Below are 27,502 nucleotides of genomic sequence, written 5' to 3'. Positions count from 1 at the left end.
GTGTCAGTTGTCACGTCTGAATGTTATTGTACATATTCAGTTAAGTGTCAGGTGTCCCATTTGAATGTTATTGTGGATATTCAGTTAAGTGTCAGGTGTCACATTTGAATGTTATTGTAGATATTCAGTTAAGTGTCAGGTGTCACATTTGAATGTTATTGTAGATATTCAGTTAAGTGTCAGTTGTCACATTTGAATGTTATTGTAGATATTCAGTTAAGTGTCAGTTGTCACATTTGAATGTTATTGTAGATATTCAGTTAAGTGTCAGGTGTCACATTTGAATGTTATTGTAGATATTCAGTTAAGTGTCAGGTGTCACATCTGAATGTTATTGTAGATATTCAGTTAAGTGTCAGGTGTCACACTGGAATGTTATTGTAGATATTCAGTTAAGTGTCAGGTGTCACATTTGAATGTTATTGTGGATATTCAGTTAAGTGTCAGGTGTCACATTTGAATGTTATTGTAGATATTCAGTTAAGTGTCAGTTGTCACATTTGAATGTTATTGTAGATATTCAGTTAAGTGTCAGGTGTCACATCTGAATGTTATTGTAGATATTCAGTTAAGTGTCAGTTGTCACGTCTGAATGTTATTGTACATATTCAGTTAAGTGTCAGGTGTCCCATTTGAATGTTATTGTGGATATTCAGTTAAGTGTCAGGTGTCACATCTGAATGTTATTGTAGATATTCAGTTAAGTGTCAAGTGTCACATTTGAATGTTATTGTAGATATTCAGTTAAGTGTCAGTTGTCACATTTGAATGTTATTGTAGATATTCAGTTAAGTGTCAGTTGTCACATTTGAATGTTATTGTAGATATTCAGTTAAGTGTCAGTTGTCACATTTGAATGTTATTGTAGATATTCAGTTAAGTGTCAGGTGTCACATCTGAATGTTATTGTAGATATTCAGTTAAGTGTCAGGTGTCACATTGGAATGTTATTGTAGATATTCAGTTAAGTGTCAGGTGTCACATTTGAATGTTATTGTGGATATTCAGTTAAGTGTCAGTTGTCACATTTGAATGTTATTGTAGATATTCAGTTAAGTGTCAGTTGTCACATCTGAATGTTATTGTAGATATTCAGTTAAGTGTCAGTTGTCACATTTGAATGTTATCATTTCAAAACAAAGAAATCAAAGGTGGGAGAGGAGGGGTGTGCAGTTGTGTGGTGAGTTGGGGGACATGGGGGTGGGGGTGGGGGAACTTGATAGAATAAGGGTGGAGTCAAAGATGAATATTTGAAATAGATAAAACTACGATTCAATAAAATTAGCACCACAGTGTTGTGTGACATACACTGTACACTGAAGTCAAGGGTTTTTTTCTTCTCCTGTGTTAGTGGGCTGCAATGTTGCAATGCCCAAGTTCACTTGTACACATGTACAAGTGGGATTATACAAGCATAACCATTTTTACCCCCCACCATGTATGCAACCATTCTCCATTTTGGGGGTGTGTGCATGCTTGTTATGTTCTTGTTTCCATAATTCAACGAACACAAATACGGATTACAGGATATTTCATCATGTGTATTTGATCATCTGCATGCGTAGACACACGAAGGGGGTTCAGGTACTAGCAGGTTTGCACATTATGTTGACTTGGGAGATGGGAAAAATCTCCACACTTAACTCTAACACAACATCAAGACCCCAGCACAAAACAATTTGACACTGGTGAAAACCAAAGGTCCTACTCTACGCTGAACTGCCTTTACAACAGACTTGCCGGTTTCTACTCTGAAAGCTGTTTATCAGTATTCTTCTTTCCAGACCTGAACAGATTTTCACCACTGCAGAACTGGTCAGCAAACAGCACTAAACTGATTCTTCCTCCAACTCATCATTAGTTTCATGAGCGAGTTTCTCAGTGGCACACATAAAGCTGAACGAGAAGTGTTCACGAACGTTTTCACTGTTGTCCAATTTTTTTATTAACTACACACATGTGCCCGTCTTTCTGTCACAGTCTGAGAGATGGCCAAACATCTTCAAACCAAAAATTTCACCATTGTTCTTACAACTGTTTTGGAGAAGGCGCAAATTTTCTTCACAATACGATTCAAATGTACTTGGGGTCACAAGTATAGTGGGACAGCATGGCGAAACACAGACAGGCTGTATCATTACTGGCTTGTTTAAGTATAAAGCATTGATTAACCCTTTCACCGCCAAGCTCACATTTATGCACAGGCGTGGTAGAGGACCCATGTCACTGAAAGGTGACCACTCATTGATCTGTTATCCATGAACCTACTGCTCTTAATGTTCAGTGGTAGGATAGGCCGTATTTTCTATACATCGCTGAGGGAATCCCCAGCTATTCTTAGCCACGGTCTTTTCTGTGTTTATACCACAAGGGAATTTTGGACTCTATATTGACTGGCAGTGAAAGGATTAAACAGCAGGTGATAGATGACTAGACACATCCCATTCATGAAATGAAATGGAAGCAACTTCAGCCACAGAAATAAGGAGGAAATGACAAAGTGTGCCATCAAACTGTGTGAGTGAGCCATTCTTTAGACCTGCTTGCTTGGAGTCTGTTCTAAAACCTCATGACTGTCACTGAATATGTGCATGCAAGCATGTAAGTGCAAGCATGTATTGCTCTCAAGCATGTATGAACCCTCTGATTACATGAATGCTATGTTCCATGTGTGTGTGTGCACTATCTTAACCATAATTTGTACTGGTTGCATCACATATTCTCACATCGTAAGCAACATCAGTGTGAGAAAATAGAACACCCAATATAAATTGAAATGCCCTTCAGTGATTCCTCTTCAAAACTTCCACAGAGTTACCGACATGATATATCTGAAAATTTATGGGTCTTAAAATAACAACAACAAAAAAGGGGAAAAAAAAGTTTTCACTCAATTCCAATATGGACACCCTGAGACATGTATGTGATGCTTCAGGTATTGAGAAGCTAATTACAAAGAACACAATCACATGTAAAGTACATGTACACAAGCAACACACATCCACAAGCGTACACATACATACAACCAGACTGTGTGCGAACACACACACACACACACACACACAAACCAAAAAGGCTTTTGAGTGGTTTTTATTCATGCTTGATAGATTTGTTCTTCAAACACATACAAATACACACACACACACACACACACACACAATGGGGAGGCTTTATGAGATGTTTCATAAATACACACACACACACACACACACAGAAGAGGCTTTATGGGATGGTACAGTCACACAACATACACAGAGAAATGAACACTCACTGTTTAATTAAGAGTCCCACTGGCTCTCTGTTGTAATTTCACTGGTTGAGTAGCTAGTTTGTTATTCTATTTCATTCATAGGTTTTTGTGATGCAATGGACAGGGGAGAGGATTAGGAAAGCAGTAACGACAGGATGCATGGGTAGCGTAGTGAAGGGGATGGATTTTCCTCCACGGCAAAACCACAATTGTGGATAGACGTTAAACAAAAGAACAAACACACACGCCCACAGAAACACTGACACAGACACACATGCAAAGTGGAGACTTTCAAGCTGGTTTTTTTTGTATTTTAATTCCTTGGAAGCAGAGAGGGAAGGGGAGCAGGGGGAGGAGGAGGAGAGGGGGGGAACAGTCAGTTCTACAGGGCTGCCTGTCAAGTTTCACTTCATGGAACAAACTGACACCAGTATTCACACATTAACCCTTTCACCGCCAAGCTCGCATTTATGCACAGGCGTGGTAGAGGACCCATGTCACTGAAAGGTGACCATTCATTGATCTGTTATCCATGAACCTACTGCTCTTAATGCTTGGTGGTAGGATAGGCCATATTTTCTATACATTGCAGGGGGAATCCCCAGCTATATTTAACCACTGTCTTTTCTGTGTTTATACTACAAGGGGATTTTGTACTCTAAATTGACTGGTGGTGAAAGGGTTAAAGTACAACAAACCATCAAACACTGTCATCAAAGTGCTTTCTGTACAGTGAGTCAAAAGGTGAAATAAACAAGTAAACAACAAAACAAAAATAAAATGAATAAAATAAAAATGAAAATAACAATAGATACATGACACACACACACTATGCAGTGACAATATCCAAACTCTCCAGGCCTGGCAATAACACCATCAGCTGCAATCCTGTAGCAGGGGGAATATATGCTGCGTGGTATACTTTCTCTTTTTCCCCCCTTGTTTTCCTCCCCCTACCCCCCCCCCCCCCCTCCCCCCCCCCCCATCCTTCCCTTTCACTATTCCCTCCCAACAACCCCCCATCCCTGAATCCTCTCCCCCCCCCCCCCCCATCCTTCCATTTCACTATTCCCTCCCAACAACCCCCCATCCCTGAATCCTCTCCCCATCCTTCCCTTTCACTATTCCCTCCCAACAACCCCCCATCCCTGAATCCTCTCCCCCCCCCCCCCTCCCCATCCTTCCCTTTCACTATTCCCCCCCAACAACCCCCCATCCCTGAATCCTCTGCCCCCCCCTCCCCATCCTTCCCTTTCACTATTCCCCCCCAACAACCCCCCATCCCTGAATCCTCTGCCCCCCCCTCCCCATCCTTCCCTTTCACTATTCCCTCCCAACAACCCCCCATCCCTGAATCCTCTCCCCCCCCCTCCCCATCCTTCCCTTTCACCATTCCCTCCCAACAACCCCCCATCCCTGAATCCTCTGCCCCCCCCTCCCCATCCTTCCCTTTCACTATTCCATCCCAACAACCCCCCATCCCTGAATCCTCTGCCCCCCCCTCCCCATCCTTCCCTTTCACTATTCCCTCCACACATCCCCCACCCCTCCCCCTGAACCCTCTCCCCCTCTCCCCATCCTTCCCTTTCACTATTCCCTCCACACATTCCACCCCCCACCCCCCCCGCACCCTCCCCAACCCCCCTGAAACCTCTCCATCCTCCCCTTTCACTATTCCTTCCCAACATCCCCACCCCCCTCCACCCCACTCCCTGACACAGCGATACAGTTGTCACAACCAAGGTCTCCAATAACGCCCCCTGTCTCTGTAGAGCTTGACGGAGCAGCACACACACGCACACAAAGCGACAGCGACCCACACATATCCGGACAGCACACTCTTCCCATTCTCTCCTTCCTCAGCACCATCAGTCTGCCTTCTTCTTACTCTTCTCCTGCACTCCTCCTCCACGCCTACAGGGTAAAGCTCCACCTGAATGCTGCTTACAGAAGGGAGAGACAGAAGGTGTCGCCGTGCACACACAGAAACAGACGTTAATGGTCAGATAAAATTTTAAAAAATTTAAAAAAAAGCAAAAAGATACAAATTATGATGGCAAAAGAGTTTTTGACAAAGCAATTATAAACTGCAAGCAAAGCGATATGAAAGTGAAGCGAGGGGAATGAACAGGCATGCACACAACATATGCGCACATACAATACACACACACACACACACTCTTTCACATACACACACACACAACACTCTTTAATTCATACAATAACATTTCATACACAAAAAAATTCATGCAGTAAAATAAATATGGATAACACGCACAGAAAAAAAATTTTTTAAAGTTCCTCTCAACTCAAACAGTAATCAGCTTCTTTCTCTTGCTGCTTTCACTGACTGTTGACAAAGTATAAAATCCAGGGCCCACTAACATCACAAAAGGTAAAAAAAAAAAAAAAAATCCTTTTCCAATACAACACTTGCACACCCACAATGCACACAAACAACACCAACACAAACACACTCACTCACCCACACACCAAGCCACACAAGACAACACCCACAATACAACACACCAACACAAACACACTCACCCACCCACACACCCAGCCACACAAGACAACACCCACAACACAACACACCAACACAAACACACTCACCCACCCACACACCAAGCCACACAAGACAACACCCACAACACAACACACCAACACACACTCACCCACCCACACACCATGCCACACAAGACAACACCCACAACACAACACACCAACACACACTCACCCACCCACACACCCAGCCACACAACACAACACACCACACCAACACAAACACACTCACCCACCCACGCACCAAGCCACACAAGACAACACCCACGACACACCACACCAACACAAACTCACTTTCTGCGCTGTGGGTTGGCGCGGTTCACCATGTTGTGCACCTGGGAGCGCACGCTGTGAGGATACCGCTGCCCCGCCGCGTGCGTTGCGTGAAGCGCAGGACACATATTTTCCCCCGCTTTACTCTTCTCCTCGTCGCTGTCGTCATCATCATCGTTGTCATCGTCACTTTGGTCTGCGTCTCCTCCCGTAGTGGCGGTGGTGGAGGAAGCGGCGGTGGTGGTGGTGGTGACGTAATTGTCCGACACCGGAGGGCTGATGTCCACTTGGAAGGAGTACGCCTCTCTGCGAATCTGTGCACCACCGAGTTATGAAATGTTTTTATTCTATTTTTTATCATCTTTATTCTTCCTTTTTTTCCCCCCCTCAAGGCCTGACTTCGCACACTGGGTTTCGCTGCTGCTGGTCAGGCATCTGCTTAGCAGATGTGGTGTAGCTTGTTTGGATTTGTCCGAACGCTGTGATGCCTCCTTGAATAACTCAACTGAAATGAACTGAACTATGAAATGAATGACTGATGTTTTAGTTCAGGGAGGCGTCATAGAGTGTGGACTAGTTTCAGTTTCAGTTTGGTTTGGTTTCACGGAGAGTGTCAAAGACAAGGCGTGTGGACCAGTTTCAGTTTGGTTTGGTTTTACGGAGAGTGTCAAAGACAAGGTGTGTGCCCCCCCCCCACCCCCCTCAACACCCCACCTTGGGCATGGCAGCAGTGGAGAAGAGGTTTCTATCACTTTTTCACACACACTTGCACACACACACACAAACATACTCTCACACACATACACCGAGACCCCCCACCCCCACCCCCAACCCCGCACACACACACACTCACAACACCCCACCTTGGGTATGGCAGCAGCAGAGGAGAGGTTTCCGATCACTCTTTCATAAACACACTTTGACACACATACACACACTCTCATATACACACACACCTATACTTAAACCACAACCCCCCCCCCCCGCCCCCCAACACTTTCACACACACACACACACTCACACACACACACACACACACACACATACACACACACTTCACACACTTTCTCTCTCTCTCACACACACACACACACACAACTTTCATACACACACACTTTCTCTCTCTCTCTCTCTCTCTCTCTCTCACACACACTTTCATACACACACATAACTTTCATACACACACTTTCTCTCTCTCTCACACACATACACACACACACACACACAACTTTCATACACACACTTTCTCTCTCTCACACACACACACACACACACAACTTTCATACACACACACTTTCTCACTCTCTGTCTCTCTCTCTCACACACACACACACACTCACACACACTTTCTCTCTCTCTCACACACACACACACAACTTTCATACACACACTTTCTCTCTCTCTCTCTCTCTCTCTCTCTCACACACACACACACACACACACACACACACACACACACACACACACACACACACTTTCACACACACACACCCCACCTTGGGAATGGCAGCAGCGGAGGAGAGGTTCCCGATGGAGAGGGTGAGGGGCAGCAGGTGGGCCTCCGTGGTGAAGATGAAGTCGTCAATGTCCACAGCCAGGTCCCCCTTCTCCGCAAACAGCAGGTACAGGTACTTGAACATCTCCGCCAGCACGTACGAGTCCATCCTGTCCACACAGTCCACAGAGTCAGATTCTCCAGGAAGGGGGTGTCAATGACACTGGGCAGATCCATCATACACGTTACACAACGTCTTGCCAGGCAGATGCCTGACCAGCAGCATTACCCCAACACACTTAGTCTGAGGCTTTGAGTGCACACATGTATTTGTGTACCTATCACCTTTGCTGCCATGCGTTCTTTCATTCTTTTTCAGTGTGCCAAGCGCGACCTCAGTTTATCGTCTTGTCTGAATGACCAGATGCTCAGTTTGATGATTCCAGTCACACTAGGGAGAAACAGTGAGACAGATTCTCATGGACACTGTACGGGCAGGAAAGTGTCTCAACCATTCTGCCACCTTCATCCCAGCACAACGTCCAACAGGGTTCCCACAACTAACAGATTCCATACACACACCTCCAACCCCCACCCCCCGCGACCCCCCACCCCCACACCCCCACCAGACCCTCAAAACAAAGTCCCATACAAGATAATCAAGATTTAGTCAGGTTCCCGCAACTAACAAATTCCACACACACACACACCCCAACCCCTTCCCCAAGACCCTCAAAACAAAGTCCCATACAAGATAATCAAGATTTAGTAAAAACCCATGGACCCCCCCCTCCCCCCACCTTGGGAATGAATCAAATTTCTAACAAAAAAAATCCAAACCACAACTAGATTCCTGATAACGTACGCATCAAAGGTAAAGTAAATGCTGACACTCTTTCACAGAAACCAAGCTACAAAACAAGAGTACACACTCTGGACATCAGTACTGAACGCGTCACAGTTTGTTCCCAGTTTCAGAAAAATAGAGATAATCCAAGATAAAAATGAAATTCAGGCACCTACAGTATTCATGTCACATTTTCTAAACATTTGGTTTTCTCTAAGGGATTCCATCTGCCCTGCCATGTTTCAAATGGCAAACAGTTCTGTGTTTCGTGGGATGCATTCACTCATATCTACTCATGGGCTTGTATGTGTATTATTGTTTTCTTCTTCCCCAGCACATACTTCAGTTTTCCTGCCCAGCCAACCCTACAAACCCCCATCTCACTCCCTCACTTTTCGGAGCATGCAGTACAGCTTTCTGCAGACTGGAAAGCTAGATTACTGTCAACAGCTTTTGAAAAATCCAGGACTTTTCCAGGATGTGTTGGTTTTTTTTGCCTGTGCTATTGTTCCAGCACTGCTGAAGCCCTGGGTTGGGTTACTACACAATCCATCCTTACAGCACAAAGTTTTTTTGTTTTGTTTTTTTTGTGTTTTTTTTTGCTGCCCCATAATCTGCGCCGTTTCAGTGGCATTACTCCCACGCCGCTCATTTAAATTCCCCCATACACGGCCACACCCGGGTTCGTCCGTCGCAGTTCCAGCGTCAGCAGTCCACAGGAACCATCGATGTTAGGTCGCCCGGAGGCCACACACCAGAGGAGACCCTGCACTGCTGCTGAGTCACTTCGGTGGTGTTCAGTGGTGCCTGTTCTGTTTTAACGTACTTAGGACACCACCTACTAAGCCCCCTACTAACGACAATAATGGCTTAGTCGCAGAGCCAGGCTGAGTGAGCGTCTCTCCCAGAGTGGAGACCGCCACCACGTCCCTCAAACAACAGCCCCACATGAATCTGCCGACACTGACGACACTGACTGGAAAGCTAGATTACTCTCAACAGCTTTTGAAAAATCCAGGACTTTTCCAGGATGTGTGGGGTTTTTGGGGTTTTTTTTTTTTGCCTGTGCTATTGTTCCAGCACTGCTGAAGCCCTGGGTTGGGTTACTACACAATCCATCCTTACAGCACTAAGTTTGCTTGCACTAAAAATTCTTCCAAATTTGCGCTGATCATGTAGACTAAGGCAAACCTGTAAACCTAAGCAAACTTATTTCTGCCAAGATCAGTCTGTATAGTTCTCAAGGTCTGCTGGACCTGAGCCCGATTCAATCAAGGTCTGCTGGACCTGAGACTGATTCAATCAAGGTCTGAGACTGATTCAATCAAGGTCTGCCGGACCTGAGCCTGATTCAATCAAGGTCTGCCGGACCTGAGCCTGATTCAATCAAGGTCTGCCGGACCTGAGACTGATTCAATCAAGGTCTGCCGGACCTGAGCCTGATTCAATCAAGGTCTGCCGGACCTGAGCCTGATTCAATCAAGGTCTGCCGGACCTGAGACTGATTCAATCAAGGTCTGCTGGACCTGAGACTGATTCAATCAAGGTCTGCCGGACCTGAGACCGATTCAATCAAGGTCTGCCGGACCTGAGACTGATTCAATCAAGGTCTGCCGGACCTGAGACTGATTCAATCAAGGTCTGCCGGACCTGAGCCTGATTCAATCAAGGTCTGCCAGACCTGAGACTGATTCAATCCAAAGCTGCCTCAAATCAGCAAAGCTCACTGGCTTCACACACACACACACTCTCCCCCAAGGAGGAGAGAAAGTCCGACCAACAAACACCTGGCCAAGAGACCTCCAGGTAGACACCTAAAACATGGGCCTTACCTGGAGCCAGATGAGAGGCACAGGCACAGGATAGGGGACTATGGAGGTCACGTGTTTAACTCACTCAGTACGGCCAGTCCTCTCTTCTCCTCTACACACACCCCTCGGATGTCCAGTGGGTGTCTGAATGACCCAACCTTTAGCTTCCGTCGTCAGAATTGTGGTATTCTTTGTCAACATTCACGTCTTCAGTATAAGAGCCTTCCGCTTGCAATATTTTGATGATGGTAATTGGGGTGAAACGCTGTTAACATCGTCTCTTTCGCCGTTCGTATGGAGAGAGTTAAGGTCGATGCCCCAAGAGGGGTGAGGGGCCCTGTGTAAAGCAGGTACTCACTGGTCCTCATGGGCGCCGGTCTTGACATTCTTGATGGCAGCCAGGCCACAGGTGACCCGGGCATGCTGCTCCAAGTTGTCCAACACCTTCCTGCCCACCTCCAGGTAGTAGTTGTCACCTGTCGCCTGCAGCACAGGGGAAAAAGAACAATAGGGTAGTCATCACATGCAGCACAGGTGAAAAAAGAACAATAGTGTAGTGGATGTCACCTGTAGCACAGGTGAAAAAAGAACAATAGGGTAGTTGTTACCTGCAGCACAGGTGAAAAAAGAACAATAGGGTAGTCGTCACCTGTAGCACAGGTGAAAAAAGAACAATAGGGTAGTCGTTACCTGTAGCACAGGTGAAAAAAGAACAATAGGGTAGTGGATGTCACCTGTAGCACAGGTGAAAAAAGAACAATAGGGTAGTCATCATCTGCAGCACAAGTGAAAAAAGAACAATAGTGTAGTGGATGTCACCTGTAGCACAGGTGAAAAAAGAACAATAGGGTAGTCGTCACCTGTAGCACAGGTGAAAAAAGAACAATAGGGTAGTCGTTACCTGTAGCACAGGTGAAAAAAGAACAATAGGGTAGTCGTTACCTGTAGCACAGGTGAAAAAAGAACAACAGGGTAGTTGTCACCTGTAGCACAGGTGAAAAAAGAACAACAGGGTAGTCGTTACCTGTAGCACATGTGAAAAAAGAACAATAGGGTAGTGGATGTCACCTGTAGCATAGGTGAAAAAAGAACAATAGGGTAGTCATTACCTGCAGCACAGGTGAAAAAAGAACAATAGGGTAGTCGTCACCTGCAGCACATGTGAAAAAAGAACAATAGGGTAGTGGATGTCACCTGTAGCACAGGTGAAAAAAGAACAATAGGGTAGTCATTACCTGCAGCACAGGTGAAAAAAGAACAATAGGGTAGTCGTCACATTCTTACAAATCTATAAATTTGTATGTGTGGAGTTCACACTCTCTCTCATTTCAGATTCTTATCCCTTCTCACACTCAGACACAAGCGTTTAATAGAAAAATAAATGAATAAAGTTTCTTAAAAGTCTGCCAAGTCTGAACTGCGAATGAGTAAAAATAATTATCATCATTATCACAGCTGCTTACAGCCCAGCTGACTGCTCAAGACAACATCAGGATTGAAATCATTGTCCTAACTGAGCCCGTAGAACCTTAAAAAAAAAAAAAAAAAAAAAAAAAAATCAGGCTAAAGTACAGTCTTATTCGTTCATTGTGAGGGGCGCAATAGCTGAATGGTTAAAGCATTGGATTTTCAAGGTTCGAATCTCGGTGGAGCCTGGTGGGTAAAGGGTGGAGATTTTTCCGATCTCCCAGGTCAACATATGTGCAGACCTGCCAGTGCCTGAACCCCCTTCATGTGAATACACACGCAGAAGATCAAATACACACATTAAAGATCCTGTTATCCATGTCAGTGTTTGGTGGGTTATGGAAACAAGAACACACCCAGCATGCATACCCCTGAAAACGGAGTATGGCTGCCTACATGGTGGGGTAAATAAGCAAAACGGTTATACACGTAAAATTTTGAATGTTAAATGTTTGTTAGATGAGTGTGTATGTGTATGTGCCTGAAATCTGATTGAATGAGACAGGAAATGAATGATGAGCGCCCAATGGCAGCCATCAGTCGGCTCTACCCAGGTAGGCAGCCTGTTGTGTAAATGACTGTGTTTGTAAAGCGCTTAGAGCTTGGTCTCTGACCGAGGATAGGCACTATAAAAGTATCCATATCAATCAATCAATCTATATATAAGTATCCATATCAATCAATCAATCAATCAATCAATCCACATAAACATAGCACGTGCCTCTGAATGTTAACACTCCATAGATTGAAAAAAAATTTTTTTTCTTTCTTTCTTTTTCTTTTGGTCAGGGGTTAAAAATAGTGTGAAAACTGACCCTCTTCTCCACAAAACATACAAACAAACTTAACTGTACTATACTTCATTTATTTAAAACAAAATACAAAGAAACAACAACAAACACAAGAATTCTGAACGGATTACCTTATAAAGGAAATAGGTAGACTCGATGAACTCTGGACGCAGTGGATGGTGGCTCCAGTGCACACGGAAATCTGTGGTGAATGCCTGAAATAAAAAAAACAACATGCATTCAACATTCATTTGATGAGTGCAGTGACCACATGGCCGATCTGAGTGCTGTATGCTTGCCAGAGTTCCCTAATTTCTGTCCCTGGTTTCCACACACATGGTGGGTCATGGATGCAGATTTTTTTCCCTACCTCCAAGGTAAATGTATGTTTTGACCTGCCAGTGCGACGGGCGCAATAGCCGAGTGGTTAAAGCGTTGGACTGTCAATCTGAGGGTCCCGGGTTCGAATCACGGTGACGGCGCCTGGTGGGTAAAGGGTGGAGATTTTTACGATCTCCCAGGTCAACATATGTGCAGACCTGCTAGTGCCTGAACCCCCTTCGTGTGTATATGCAAGCAGAAGATAAAATACGCACATTAAAGATCCTGTAATCCATGTCAGCGTTCGGTAGGTTATGGAAACAAGAAGATACCCAGCATGCACACCCCCGAAAATGGAGTATGGCTGCCTACATGGCGGGGTAAAAACGGTCATACACGTAAAGGCCCACTCGTGCGCATACGAGTGAACGCAGAAGAAGAAGAAGAAGAAGAAGACCTGCCAGTGCCTTAACTCCCTTCATGTGTGTATGCAAGCAGGATAAAACATGCATATTAAAGATCCTGTAATACATGTCAGGTTTCAGCTGGTTTGGGAAACAAGAAAATACACAACCCTGAAAACATAGTACGGCTGCCAACATGGCAGGGTAAAAATGGTCATACACTTGTACATTTGTACACAAGTGAACACGGGTGCTGCAGTCCACAAATGCAGAAGAAGAAGAAACGTGTCACTCAGTTTGATGTTCATCATGCACTGCCAATCTTTTTTCAGCATTCATTAACTAAAGGCAAAAAACAACAACAAAAAACAAAACAAAAAACACATGCCTAAAAACCTTTACTTACAAAAAACAACATGATGTTTTTCTAGCACTTTACTGCTAACCCATCACATGTACCTATCTCCCACTCACTCAAACAGTCAAAATAAGCTGTACATGGCCATAACGAACAGAACAGTCTTCATTTTTTAACATTTTTCCCAAACAAATATGACCAATCTAGAACTGTAGGCATGCATCCATTCCTGTAGTGTAGTGCATGAGGAAGTCGATGTTTCAGCCTCTTTACCTCAGGGATAAAGTTGTGTCTCTGTAACACCTGGTACAGCATCTCATGGGTCTCTATGGCCGGCACCAAGTCTCCTTTCAGAACCTGCAACACACACAATGTCATGACTTGTTTTTGTTCGTTTGTTTGCTTTTCAAACATTTTTATTCAAATTTTACATTACGATAAGCATACAGACATAGAGTGATAATGATACCAAATAGATTAGCCCTTAAAGTGCCATAGATGAATTATATATCTACATAGTGACATCACTGATGACATTATCCAAAGAAGGGAAATAAGTCAGAAGGTTGAAAGATTCACACATTTGATATGGAGTGGTATATCCCAAGACCATTTTCTTGAAATACTACTTTCTTATGCCATTTCCCCCAGGAACTCAAGGGGTTAAACATAACTGAAAGAAGAAAAACAAACAAAAAAAGACCAGTAATTATGTGGTACTTAAACAAATAAAAAACCAACCAAAAACAAAAACAATTGACATTTTTCCAAGCATTATCCAGTACATTTGTTTTTCACATTTTCCTGTAAATGTCTTTTCCACTTTTATGAAGGCACACAGGAAAGAAAAACCATTCCTCAAGGCTTATGAACAAAGAAAGCAAGTTGAACAAGTGTGCCTTGCAATACAGTTATTAGCCAGTACAGAGCTGACAATCTTTTATATCAGTATCTCCATGACCAGTTTGGAATTACATACAGTATAGACAATGTTATGTCATGCATGACAAAACGCGTAACTATCCCAATTTATAGTGCAACAACATAATTATGAATCTTGTGACATTGTTAGGCATTAGTATGGTGTTCTGCATAATATTTTTACATGCTATTTCCAGTCAAGTTATTTCAAAGCATCAAAACTGGTCTCTATTTTTTTTCTCTCATTTTCAAAGTTTTGTTTTGTTTTGAACATTTTAAAGCAAGGCAGTTTTTCCTGTTGTCTTCATTCAACAAACTGGCGTCAAACTTTGGTTTCAACACCAGCAAAAAGTTAACAGTGAATCACTTTCAACTTCAATACAAAATATGTCCCTAAAATAAAGAAATGAAGTAAAAAAAAAATTCTCATCTTCAAACAATGAGATTGTTTCAATTTCTTTTATTATCTTTGTTTCAGATTTTTTTTTAAAACAAAATTAAAATTAGCTAGGAAAATAGTAGGTAAATGATGGGGGTTGGTGTCCTTGTGTTTGTGTGTGTGTGTGTGTGTGTGACTTGTGATCCAGTGTACACCAGTAATCAGGATTTAATGAACAGGTCTGGCATGGTGCCGTGTCCTTGGGAAAGTCGTTTAACTCCTCACTCCACCACAGTATGAATGGGTTCCTGAATTCGGTCAGGGGAAGGTGAAAATGGCAGAAGAGGTCAGGGCCCTGCCTTCAAGTGCTGAGCCCTAGACTCAATGGATGTCAACTTACTGCTCTGACGGCTGTTAAAGCTGTGGGACCTTTAACCTACTCTGTCATCAAGTACCTGCAATCCAGGCCAGAAGGCCAACAAAACATCCATCAAGTATCTGCAATCCAGGCCAGAAGGCCAGCAAAACATCCATCAAGTACCTGCAATCCAGGCCAGAAGGCCAGCAAAACATCCATCAAGTACCTGCAACCCAGGCCAGAAGGCCAGCAAAACATCCATCAAGTACCTGCAATCCAGGCCAGAAGGCCAGCAAAACATCCATCAAGTACCTTCAATCCAGGCCAGAAGGCCACCAAAACATCCATCAAGTACCTGCAATCCAGGCCAGAAGGCCACCAAAACATCCATCAAGTACCTGCAATCCAGGCCAGAAGGCCAGCAAAACATCCATCAAGTACCTTCAATCCAGGCCAGAAGGCCAGCAAAGCATCCATCAAGTATCTGCAATCCAGGCCAGAAGGCCACCAAAACATCCATCAAGTACCTGCAATCCAGGCCAGAAGGCCAGCAAAGCATCCATAAAGTACCTGCAATCCAGACCAGAAGGCCACCAAAACATCCATAAAGTACCTGCAATCCAGGCCAGAAGGCCACCAAAACATCCATCAAGTACCTGCAATCCAGACCAGAAGGCCACCAAAACATCCATAAAGTACCTGCAATCCAGGCCAGAAGGCCAGCAAAACATCCATCAAGTACCTGCAATCCAGGCCAGAAGGCCAGCAAAACATCCATCAAGTACCTTCAATCCAGGCCAGAAGGCCAGCAAAACATCCATCAAGTACCTTCAATCCAGGCCAGAAGGCCAGCAAAGCATCCATCGAGTATCTGCAATCCAGGCCAGAAGGCCACCAAAACATCCATCAAGTACCTGCAATCCAGGCCAGAAGGCCAGCAAAACATCCATCAAGTACCTGCAATCCAGGCCAGAAAGCCAGCAAAACATCCATCAAGTACCTGCAATCCAGGCCAGAAGGCCAACAAAACATCCATCAAGTACCTGCAATCCAGGCCAGAAGGCCAGCAAAACATCCATCAAGTACCTGCAATCCAGGCCAGAATGCCAGCAAAACATCCATAAAGTACCTGCAATCCAGGCCAGAAGGCCAGCAAAACATCCATCAAGTACCTGCAATCCAGGCCAGAAGGCCAGCAAAACATCCATCAAGTACCTGCAATCCAGGCCAGAAAGTCAGCAAAACATCCATCAAGTACCTGCAATCCAGGCCAGAAAGCCAGCAAAACATCCATCAAGTACCTGCAATCCAGGCCAGAAAGCCAGCAAAACATCCATCAAGTACCTGCAATCCAGGCCAGAAAGCCAGCAAAACATCCATCAAGTACCTGCAATCCAGGCCAGAAGGCCACCAAAACATCCATCAAGTACCTGCAATCCAGGCCAGAAAGTCAGCAAAACATCCATCAAGTACCTGCAATCCAGGCCAGAAAGTCAGCAAAACATCCATCAAGTACCTGCAATCCAGGCCAGAATGCCAGCAAAACATCCATCAAGTACCTGCAATCCAGGCCAGAAGGCCAGCAAAACATCCATCAAGTACCTGCAATCCAGGCCAGAAGGCCAGCAAAGCATCCATAAAGTTGCGGGAGACAGCGTTGGGTTTGTGCATGTGCACGTCCATGAGTAGTGGCCCCTGGCTGACGTAACGCATCACCGCATCGTAGTGCTGCCACAACACAACACATGCTCATCAATCATCTTTTACAGGCATGTACTTGTGACACTTTGTACTGAACAGGTAACGCAACATCTCTTGTAAACTGAACTGTCTGGCACATGTATTCAAGGCTGACTGTTGACGTTTCACATTACATATTAATACTGAATGCATACAATATGCAGTGAAACATTATATTGTGCTTCCAGTTGCAAAAGGTCTTTAAATGTCTAAGATTCTACTCCAAATAGTTCTGTTTATTCAATTCACAACACTAAAAACTGACATCATTAATGTTCATTTTCTGTCTCCTATTCATATCAAGACATTTATATTTATTCTATTCATAACATAACTGAAGTACTTTTTTTTTAAAGTTTACCATGAATAATCAATCATTAAATTACAAACAAATGTCTTTCATTATTAATAATCATCATCATCAAAATGATTATTAGTGATCATAATGATATTAACACAATGATTCAATTACTCAATCAATATTTTAAGACTTGTTACCCAAAAAAGAACGAGCACCCACTTCTCAAATAAACAACAACAAACTTTTCAAAACTTCACAGTTAATGAAACAACAACAAAACAATTATAAGAACCATCACCACCATCACAAACTCACCCATAAACCAACTGACAGACCAACACACATGCTCTTACCTTGTTAAAGCGGTCAAGGTAGTTGTCATCACCCAAAAGGATGTATGCTTTCAAGACGTATTCATAATACGAGTCAATGCCAGCCCCGACACCACTCTCTGATAAAACAGAAAAAAAATAAAAAATAAAAATATGATGGGCAAAGTTATCTAGTGGAGCGATTAACAGTCACATCCAGCTGTCTGAATTTAAACAGAATGTGCAAGTCACATGATTATGATCAACTGTCAAAAACATATGAATCACAGATTGCAGATCTTCACTAGACACCAAAGAGTAGGTGCAAGAGATGTTGGCCAAAGAACACCTGGTGCAGAATGGTAAAAGAACTGAAGACCCTGATGCACCTGGGGTACCATTGGGAGAATGGCCCCAAACAGGTTCTCCGTGGCTGCCTTACACGCCACAGGGTGTAACGGGGGTTAGGGGGTGCACGGGAGGGGTAGTACCTCTAGAGGGGGGCTTGTCACGCTCTTCTGGGAGTGGTTCGTCCTCTGTTGGTCCCCACCGGCACCCAGCTCTCACCTATGGGTCCTAGAAGCTGCTAGCATGCGGCAGCGCCCAACCCCCGGGCAACGGCTTTGACAGGTTGGCTAAACTAGGTGAGGGTAGCCGATGGGTCTCAAACCCTCGGTGAGTTAGGGCTTGTCTACCCAAGCATGTGAAGACTGGATCCGGCGGACTCTGCGGAAGAAACCTTCATGGTTCAACGGAGAGGAAGGTGGTTGCAGTAGAGCACTGTGGAGTGCTGAGGGCAGGATGAGGCACATAGGACATCCTGGTCATCCACTGCATCCGTTTCCAACGGGCAGTTAGTAAGCCAAAAACATGAGGAGAGTTGCCAAATTTTAGCAACAGCCAACATCAGTGTATATGGTTTAAATTTTCCATGTTTGCTTGAATGAGAGTGATAGTGAGTGGCCTTGTGGTAATGCAGCCAAGTAAGGAGTGTGTGGCCATGGGTTCCAGTCCAGAGGTTTACTTCCCGTTCCACAAAACCTTGAGGGGAGGTTTGGACTGTAATGTACTGTATTGTATTGAATTGTATTGTACGGGTTTGTGCTATATTGTATTGTACTGTACTGTATTGTATTATATTGTATTGTACTGAATTTAATTTTATTGTACATGTTTGTGCTGTATCGTATTAGATTGCATAGTTTGATGTGGATGTCTGACACAGACTTTGATGTATCTAGTCTACCTTGTGTAGTGTAGTGTAGTGTAGTGTAGTGTAGTGTAGTGTAGTGTAGTGTAGTGTAGTGAAGTGTGTTTCACAGACCTTGACAAATCCAGTCACCATTACAAAATGATTTATATTGTATTGTATTGTATTGCATTGTACTGTATTGTATTGTGTGGATGTCTGACACAGACCTTGACATATCTAGTCTCCATTGTGAAATGTATTGTACTGCATTGTATTGTATTGGTATGGGTTTGTACTGTATTGTATTGGTATGGGTTTGTATTGTATTGTATTGTATTGTGTTGCACTGCATTGTATTCTATCGTATTGTGTTGTATTGTGTTGCATTACACTGCATTGCATTGTATCATATTGTATTGTATTGTACTGTGTTGTATTGTGTTGCATTACACTGCATTGCATTGTATCATATTGTATTCTATTGTATTGTGTTGTATTGTGTTGCATTACACTGCATTGTATTGTATTGTATTGTATTGTATTGTATTGCCAGGATGTCTGACAGACCTCGACGGATCCAGTCCCCATTGTGGATGTTGATGATGAGTCCCATCAGGTCACTGGAGCGGTGTCGCTGTTGCCACAGGTAGTCCATGGCTCTCCGGGCCTTTTCCTGCACACCACGCCATCACAGCTTGTATTGATAATCACTTTTTTTTTGGTTTTGTGTTACAACTGATTTCTCTGTGTGAAATTCGGGCAGCTCTCTGCCCCGGGAGAGTATGTCGCTACACCGAGAGTGCGCAACACTTTTTGTGTGTGTGTGTTATTTTTTTCCTGCCTGCAATTTCATTTCTTTTCCTATCAAAGTGGATTTTTCTATACAGAATTTTGCCAGGGACAACCCTTTAATGCCGTGGATTCTTTTATGTGCGCAAAGTGCATGCTGCACATGGGACCTCAGTTTATCATCTCACCAGAATGACTAGCGTCCAGACCACCACTCAAGGTCTAGCAGAGGGGGATAAAATACTGGTGACTATGGGGTTTGAACCAGTGCGCTCAGATTCTCTCGCTTCCGAGGCGGAAGTGTTACCACTAGGCCATCACTCCACAATAGCAACAATAATAAAAATATCACATTCATCTAGTGCTTTTAAATATCTCAAAATGTTTTAGAATAACAAGTCAGTCAGACACAAGAACACACAGGCACACACAAGCACACATACACACAGTCACACACACATTCATGTATACATGCACAAACGCACACATGCATGTGCAGGGATGACAATGATGTGGATCCAATCAATGTGCATTGTATAGTGTCAAGTATGTTATTCACTTTCATGTGGTATACAACGAGTTGTCCTGGGGACGATGTGGCGAGTGTCCTTGATCAGTGCGTCCGGCAGAAGAACAATCACTGTGCGTTGTTTGGAGGGGTGGAACCTGCCTCCTACCCGGGCGTCAACTTTCCTTTTTTTACTTTCTTTCTTTTTCCCAATAATTAATGTTGATCTTTTGACGTATATGTATTATACTAAGATGATTTCGATGATTATCCCACACACAGAATCCACAAACTCACATCAGAGCAACCTAAATCTCAGACAACTCCAAACACATGTATAATGTTAAAATATTCACTGAAATTGTCCATGAAAACCGAATATTCAGACAAAGAACTTAGTGTATTTGGAAGAATACTACTTCGAATACAGTTAGAAACAATGTAATAATTGAAAACTGGTGCCTGGTGGGTAAAGGGTGGAGATTCTTCCAATCTCCCAGGTCAACATTATGTGCAGACCTGCTTGTGCCTGAACCCCCTTTGTGTGTATGTGCAAGCAGAAGATCAAATATGCACGTTAAAGATCCTGTAATCCATGTCAGCATTCGGTGGGTTATGGAAACAATAACATGCCCAGCATGCACCCCCCCTCCCCCCAGAAAACGGAGTATGGCTGCCTATATGATGGGGTAAAAAGGGCCATTCATGTAGAAGCCCACTAGTGTACATGCGAGTGAACATGGGAGTTGCAGCCCACGAACGACGGAGAAGAGTATAAATGCTGAGGAAAATGTATTTCACAAACAAACAAAAATACAACCAACTAGTGGATTGGGCTCTAGCCTTCCCCCAGACACAACCAACCTGAATTTACTGCCCCAACAGCCATAAAAAGGCAATGGGACCTTTAACTATAGAACACACACACATACAAACACGCATGTTGTATTGTATTGTATTGTATTGTATTGTATTGTATTGTACTGTACTCTGTTGTATTGATGTCTGACACAGACTTCTATTGTAATGTATTGTATTGTATGGTTGTATTGTGTTAAGTTGTATTATATTTATATATGTATTATATTGTATTGTATTGTATTGTTATATTGTGTTGTGTTGTTTTGTATTGTATTGCTATTGTACTGTACTGTGTGACACAAACAACAGAATGTGGAGCATACACCCAAAAAAAGCTTCATACCTCATACACTGAGATCCCGGTCAGCCGACTAAGGGCAGCGAACTCCAGGATCATGGAACCGGCACAGGCGGTGCAGGTGTCATGGTAGGAGCTGGTGATCTGAGGCACGATGCCATGCTTCAGGTTGATCTGGAACCCAAACGGCAGACAACAATGTTTCTCTGACCGACTGGTGCACAAGGCACAAGCTGGGCTGGTCTCCCACTCACCTGTATCGGTCAGAGAGTGAGTGTTTGTGTGGTGTGTGAGGGTGGGCCTGGGGTGGGCGGGGGGGCAGAGGGGTGGGGTGGGGTGGGGGTGGAGGTGTAGTGTGTGTGTGTGTGTGCGCGCGTGTGCGTGTCTGTCTGTCTAAAAATTCAGAAATTCTGTCACCAATGAATTCACAGATGAAAATGAAAAAGAAAAATATATCACGGACTCTTCACCAACAGCATCCTTCATCCTTCATTCAAAACAAACATGTAACTGGGTATACTGGATTGGGGAATTTTGGTGGGATCAGCTTTAGTGCTGACTGTTACTGTTTTAATTTCATCTTTTTATTCTACTATCATAAGCATTGTATGTTCTTCATAATACGAATTTGAATTTTCTTTTAATTGAAAAGAAAAAAGTACTATCATTATGAATGGATGTCCATCATAATGCATAATTTGAATAAAACTGTTTAAAAGAAAATCAGTTCCAATACTATCATTATAAATGCATATCCGTCAAAATATAACATCTGAATAAAAAATATTTGGAAAAACAAAACATTGTCTTCATTCAACTGACTATCATTATAAATGTATGTCCGAGAATGTGTTAATGATGTCATGAATGAAAATGTTTGGAAAAAAACAACGCAAAAAGGATTATTACCCTGGGGTAGGGAATCCCCGTGGAGGTGTTGAACGCGGGCAGCAGACGATCCCCCACCTCTTTCGCCCTGGACAGAAGCTCGTCGTTGTACCAGCTCAGCCCCATTCCCCGCCGCTTGAAGTAGGACGCCATCACATGACCTCCCAGCAGCCCCCTGTGTACACATACACACACACACACACATTCACACACACACACACACACAAACACACACACACAGAGTAAAATTGTGGCCCAGCAGTAACGCATCCTCCTAGGAAGTGAGAGAATCTTGCCATGACTTTCTCCCACTCCACTCATCCTTCAGTGGTGGTCTAGACTCTAAGTCATTCAGGTGAGATGATAAACTGAGATCCTGTGTGCAGCATGCTATTAGCGCACAGAAAAAAACCCACAACAACAAAAACGTTGTCCCTGACAAAATTCTGATGGAATCTCCTCTCCACTGAAACATATACACCAGCTTGTATATGAAAGGAAATAAAAGAAAGGTGGACCTGCACTGTGTCGAAACCACATGTGGCAGGATCTACTGTAATGAAAAAGGGAAATAAAAAGAAAGGTGGACCTGCACAGTGTCCATAAGACCTGTATCAGGATCTATTGTAGTGAAATAGGGAAATAAAAGAAAGGTGAACCTGCACTGTGTCCATACGACCTGTATCAGGATCATATCAGGATCTATTGTAATGAAAAAGGGAAATAAAAAGAAAGGTGGACCTGCACTGTGTCCATACGACCTGTATCAGGATCTATTGTAATGAAAAAGAGCAATACATTACAACACAATGCACAGGCTTCACAAAAGTTAAGGACCACTTCATAAAAGCAGATTATGTTTTCATAAATGTATTCGGGAAAAAAAATTAAAAAAAAAACAAAACAAAAAAACAGATGATTTAACCCAAACAAGCTGCATGTTGTCAAGCACTAATGAAATTTTGACTGAAAAAAAAAATATACACAAAAAAAAAAAAAAAAGAAAAAAGAAAAAAAAGGGCAGGGTATAAAAATAACAAAAAGTAAAAAAAAAAAAAATAAATAAATAAATAAATAAATAAAGTCGAAAAGAAAAAAAAGACTGGAAATATAAACCTGTTTTGTGCACACTTAAGCTTACATACATATGACAGTCAATGGAACTGTCTCTTTAAAACTGCCTTACCCGAGGATTCTAATGTTGGTCTCGAAGACAGAGACGATGACATCGCAGTCGAAGCGAGCATCCTTGATGATGTTCAGGACAGCTTCTTCGAAGCCTTCCACATCACCCAGCACCTGCCATGGTACTGGTCACATCATCATCTGAATACTGTCTGACTTACTGGTCACATCATCTGAATACTGTCTGACTTACTGGTCACATCATCATCTGAATACTGTCTGACTTATTGGTCACATCATCATCTGAATACTGTCTGACTTATTGGTCACATCATCATCTGAATACTGTCTGACTTACTGGTCACATCATCATCTGAATACTGTCTGACTTACTGGTCACATCATCATCTGAATTCTGACTTACTGGTCACATCATCATCTGGATACTACTGGTCACATCATCATCTGAATACTGTCTGACTTACTGGTCACATCATCTGAATACTGTCTGACTTACTGGTCACATCATCATCTGAATACTGTCTGACTTACTGGTCACATCATCTGATCTGGATACTACTGGTCACATCATCATCTGAGTACTGTCTGACTTACTGGTCACATCATCTGAATACTGCTGGACTTACTGGTCACATCATCTGAATACTGCTGGACTTACAGGTCACATCATCTGAATACTGCCTGAATTACTGGTCACATCATCATCTGAATACTGTCTGACTTACTGGTCACATCATCTGAATACTGTCGGACTTACTGGTCACATCATCTGAATACTGAAACTCAGTGCACAAATATATATCATATCATACTTACCGCCAGTGTATCCACTGAGTCGATCAGAGTGAGAGTAAAGCTGCAATACAAAACATCAACAGCCATCCATGATCCAAAGTATGAATTGTGCATCTATTTACTTCCATCCATGATCTTCACACATTTATCAGTATCTGTATACATTCAAAACTGTTTCACACAGACATGGAAATAACATAAGTATTATGTACGATGCATCAGAAATTCTGAATAGCATAATCACCCTTTAACTGATGACAGTAATGGTGCTATAAATGATAGTTCACCTCACTGATTACTGTCAAATTCGCTGTTAATTAATAAACTATTGGTATTCCACTCTGGAACAAAACAAATCCAAAATAAGATGAATACCAAACTGAATAACAGACATGCAGCCAACACACACAATCACACACACACACCATCACTCCCTCTTCCAGTCTCACTCCCCATAGCTCTTGTCTTACCACTATCACTTCCCATAGCTCTAACAACTGTCTCTCTCCTTTCCAATCTCACTTCCCATAGCTCTAACAACTGTCTCTCTCCTTTCCAATCTCACTTCCCATAGCTCTACAACTGTCTCTCTCCTTTCCAATCTCACTTCCCATAGCTCTTACAACTGTCTCTCTCCCTTCCAATCTCACTTCCCATAGCTCCTACCACTATCTCTCTCTCTTCCAATCTCACTTCCATTAGCTCTTACAACTATCTCTCTCCCTTCCAATCTCACTTCCCATAGCTCTTACAACTATCTCTCTCCCTTCCAATCTCACTTCCCATAGCTCTAACAACTGTCTCTCTCCTTTCCAATCTCACTTCCCATAGCTCTAACAACTGTCTCTCTCCCTTCCAATCTCACTTCCCATAGCTCCTACCACTATCTCTCTCCCTTCCAATCTCACTTCCCATAGCTCTTACCGCTATCTCTCTCCTTTCCAATCTCACTTCCCATAGCTCTTACAACTGTCTCTCTCCTTTCCAATCTCACTTCCCATAGCTCTACACTATCTCACTCCTCTTACAACTGTCTCTCTCCCTTCCAATCTCACTTCCCATAGCTCCTACCACTATCTCTCTCCCTTCCAATCTCACTTCCCATAGCTCTTACCGCTATCTCTCTCCTTTCCAATCTCACTTCCCATAGCTCTTACAACTGTCTCTCTCCCTTCCAATCTCACTTCCCATAGCTCCTACCACTATCTCTCTCCCTTCCAATCTCACTTCCCATAGCTCCTACCACTATCTCTCTCTCTTCCAATCTCACTTCCATTAGCTCTTACAACTATCATTCTCCCTTCCAATCTCACTTCCCATAGCTCTTACAACTATCTCTCTCCTTTCCAATCTCACTTCCCATAGCTCTTACAACTATCTCTCTCCTTTCCAATCTCACTTCCCATAGCTCTTACAACTATCATTCTCCTTTCCAATCTCACTTCCCACAGCTCTTACAACTATCATTCTCTCTTCCAATATTGATCTCCCACAGCTCTTACACCTATCACTCTCTCTTCCAATATTGATCTCCCACAACTCTTACACAGTGACAACAATCTCTCTCCCTTCCAATTTCATTTCCCACGCCTCTTCCCACCATCACGATCCCTTCCGACTTCACTTCCCACAGCTCTTAGTCTTACTTTCCAAGCGTGTCATCCACATCTCCTCTCGATGGTTCAGACCCACGGTAGCGGCCCTTGCATGACAAGGGCATCAGCTCGTCCGCTGGATATGCATTTTCCTGCGAAACAAAGACAGTGCTATGATTATGGCACTGTTAATTCCACTGTCGAAAAGAATGATGGATTTCAATCATCTTTTAGTGAAACACAGCTGCAGCGAAAAGTTCTGTGTTTTAACTTGTATGACAGAGCTGAAGAAAATCTTCTAATAAAAAAAATAATATGACTTTTTAAAAAATCATTAAATCATTTCAACCCCACCTTCTGCCCCTCCTTCTAATTATTTTTTTGTGACTCTCTGGAGGATTGATACCAATCCATTGTCTAACCATGTGACGCCAATCACAATGAATGCCCATGTTGTGTAGTTCTTTCCAATACAGTAAACATAAGTACAATGATGATAAAATCCAATGTTATGCCTTGGTTCATTCCATTTCCCATCATAAATGGGGACAGCTGTTCCAAGAGTTTTATCTGTGGGCTTTATCTTGATATGTAAACCTACTATTTTTTATGTTCTTCCTTCATTCTCATGATAAACAGTTGCAGAGCTCTAATTACAAACATAACCTTTGGGTTTCATTTTCAGTTACATAATAAAACCATTGTTCTGTGTATTCTTAAATCTGCATACACTGGGCATTCAAACAGAAAAAGCAATTCATTTTTGGTTTTTGAAATACAAAAGGGGCAGCATCCTTTTCTCGTTCGAATTGCTATAACGATGAATATTATCATTGAGAGGAAGTACACCAAGTCTGATCTGCGAGAGAGCAACTCTGAAGCAGTAAATACCAGCATTCATTACATATTTTTCTCTCTCAAAGACAACCTCAAATGATCGATAATGTGAATATGTCTCTTATGATCGATAATGTGAATATGTCTCTTTCTCTCAATTAACCCCAGACCATTCCTGAATAAATATGTCGACCAGATGTTATTTGAATATATTTAGAAACAATTCAACATCCCCAATCCCTTGTAGCCACACAAAACCGAAACCAGTTTGACATAAAATTTCTCTTATTTGTATAACCCAGCAGTTCTTTCGCTTTTCATCTAAATACTGTAACATGTCATAAGCTTTTCATGGTAACCATTGCTGATCCATTTCCGGAAGTTTAAACCAGTACCTAAGGCAGTTTATGTACGAGTTCAAGTACAATGGATAACATCCCACTTCGCCATACACCATCTTGTTTGGTGTGCGCAAAGGAACCCCTAAAAACCTTTTGCATGCCATAATATGAACCTTTTTGATATGATCCAACAGTTGCATTCCCCATATTTCAGAAGAGTAAAGTCATATTGGTTTTATTTTTGTATAAAAAATCTTGAAAAACGTTTTGGGCAACATATCTATATTTTCGAAAGGCTCTGTTTAGATTTAACAGTGCTTTCTTGCCTTTCGTAACCAAATGATTAGTGCCCCATTTAAGACTGATTTTGGTGGTGTAACTAAAACCAAGATATCAATGTTCATTCACAACTTCTAGTGGTATGCCTTCATAAAACCATTTTTCTCTTTTACCCAAGAATCCGCCTTTGCAAAAAATGATAATTTTTGTTTTGTTTTTATTTACACTAAGTTTCATGCTTTCACAGCAAGCCTTTAGACAGTTTAATTGTGTTTCCAGACCTGAAGGAGTGGATGAGAGCAAAACAACATCGTCTGCAAAAAGTAATATAAACAATTCCATAATTCCAGGAAGCATTTGAATACCATGCTTTCCATTTCTTGA

At 42.8% G+C, this 27,502-nt stretch overlaps 1 protein-coding gene across 1 annotated transcript in view; it reads right to left on the bottom strand.

Moving 5' to 3' along the window:
* Window positions 1-27,502, bottom strand: part of LOC143289647 (ER degradation-enhancing alpha-mannosidase-like protein 3) — a 56,639-nt gene that overhangs the window by 25,183 nt on the left and 3,954 nt on the right. The window contains exons 3-15 of the mRNA XM_076598695.1: window positions 25,713-25,813; window positions 24,088-24,127; window positions 23,312-23,424; window positions 22,147-22,300; window positions 21,283-21,411; window positions 19,349-19,454; window positions 17,632-17,729; window positions 16,840-16,965; window positions 13,853-13,936; window positions 12,628-12,711; window positions 10,597-10,721; window positions 7,582-7,750; window positions 6,107-6,399 (exon numbers count right to left, since the gene is read on the bottom strand). Coding sequence (XP_076454810.1) covers window positions 6,107-6,399; window positions 7,582-7,750; window positions 10,597-10,721; window positions 12,628-12,711; window positions 13,853-13,936; window positions 16,840-16,965; window positions 17,632-17,729; window positions 19,349-19,454; window positions 21,283-21,411; window positions 22,147-22,300; window positions 23,312-23,424; window positions 24,088-24,127; window positions 25,713-25,813 — 1,622 coding nt within the window. The remainder of the gene's footprint in view (window positions 1-6,106; window positions 6,400-7,581; window positions 7,751-10,596; window positions 10,722-12,627; window positions 12,712-13,852; window positions 13,937-16,839; window positions 16,966-17,631; window positions 17,730-19,348; window positions 19,455-21,282; window positions 21,412-22,146; window positions 22,301-23,311; window positions 23,425-24,087; window positions 24,128-25,712; window positions 25,814-27,502) is intronic.

This window comes from Babylonia areolata, chromosome 14 (genome assembly GCF_041734735.1).
Source record: "Babylonia areolata isolate BAREFJ2019XMU chromosome 14, ASM4173473v1, whole genome shotgun sequence".
NCBI classification, from domain to species: domain Eukaryota; kingdom Metazoa; phylum Mollusca; class Gastropoda; order Neogastropoda; family Buccinidae; genus Babylonia; species Babylonia areolata.
Note: the sequence above shows the minus strand (reverse complement) of the source record. Positions and strands in the feature narration are given on the sequence as shown.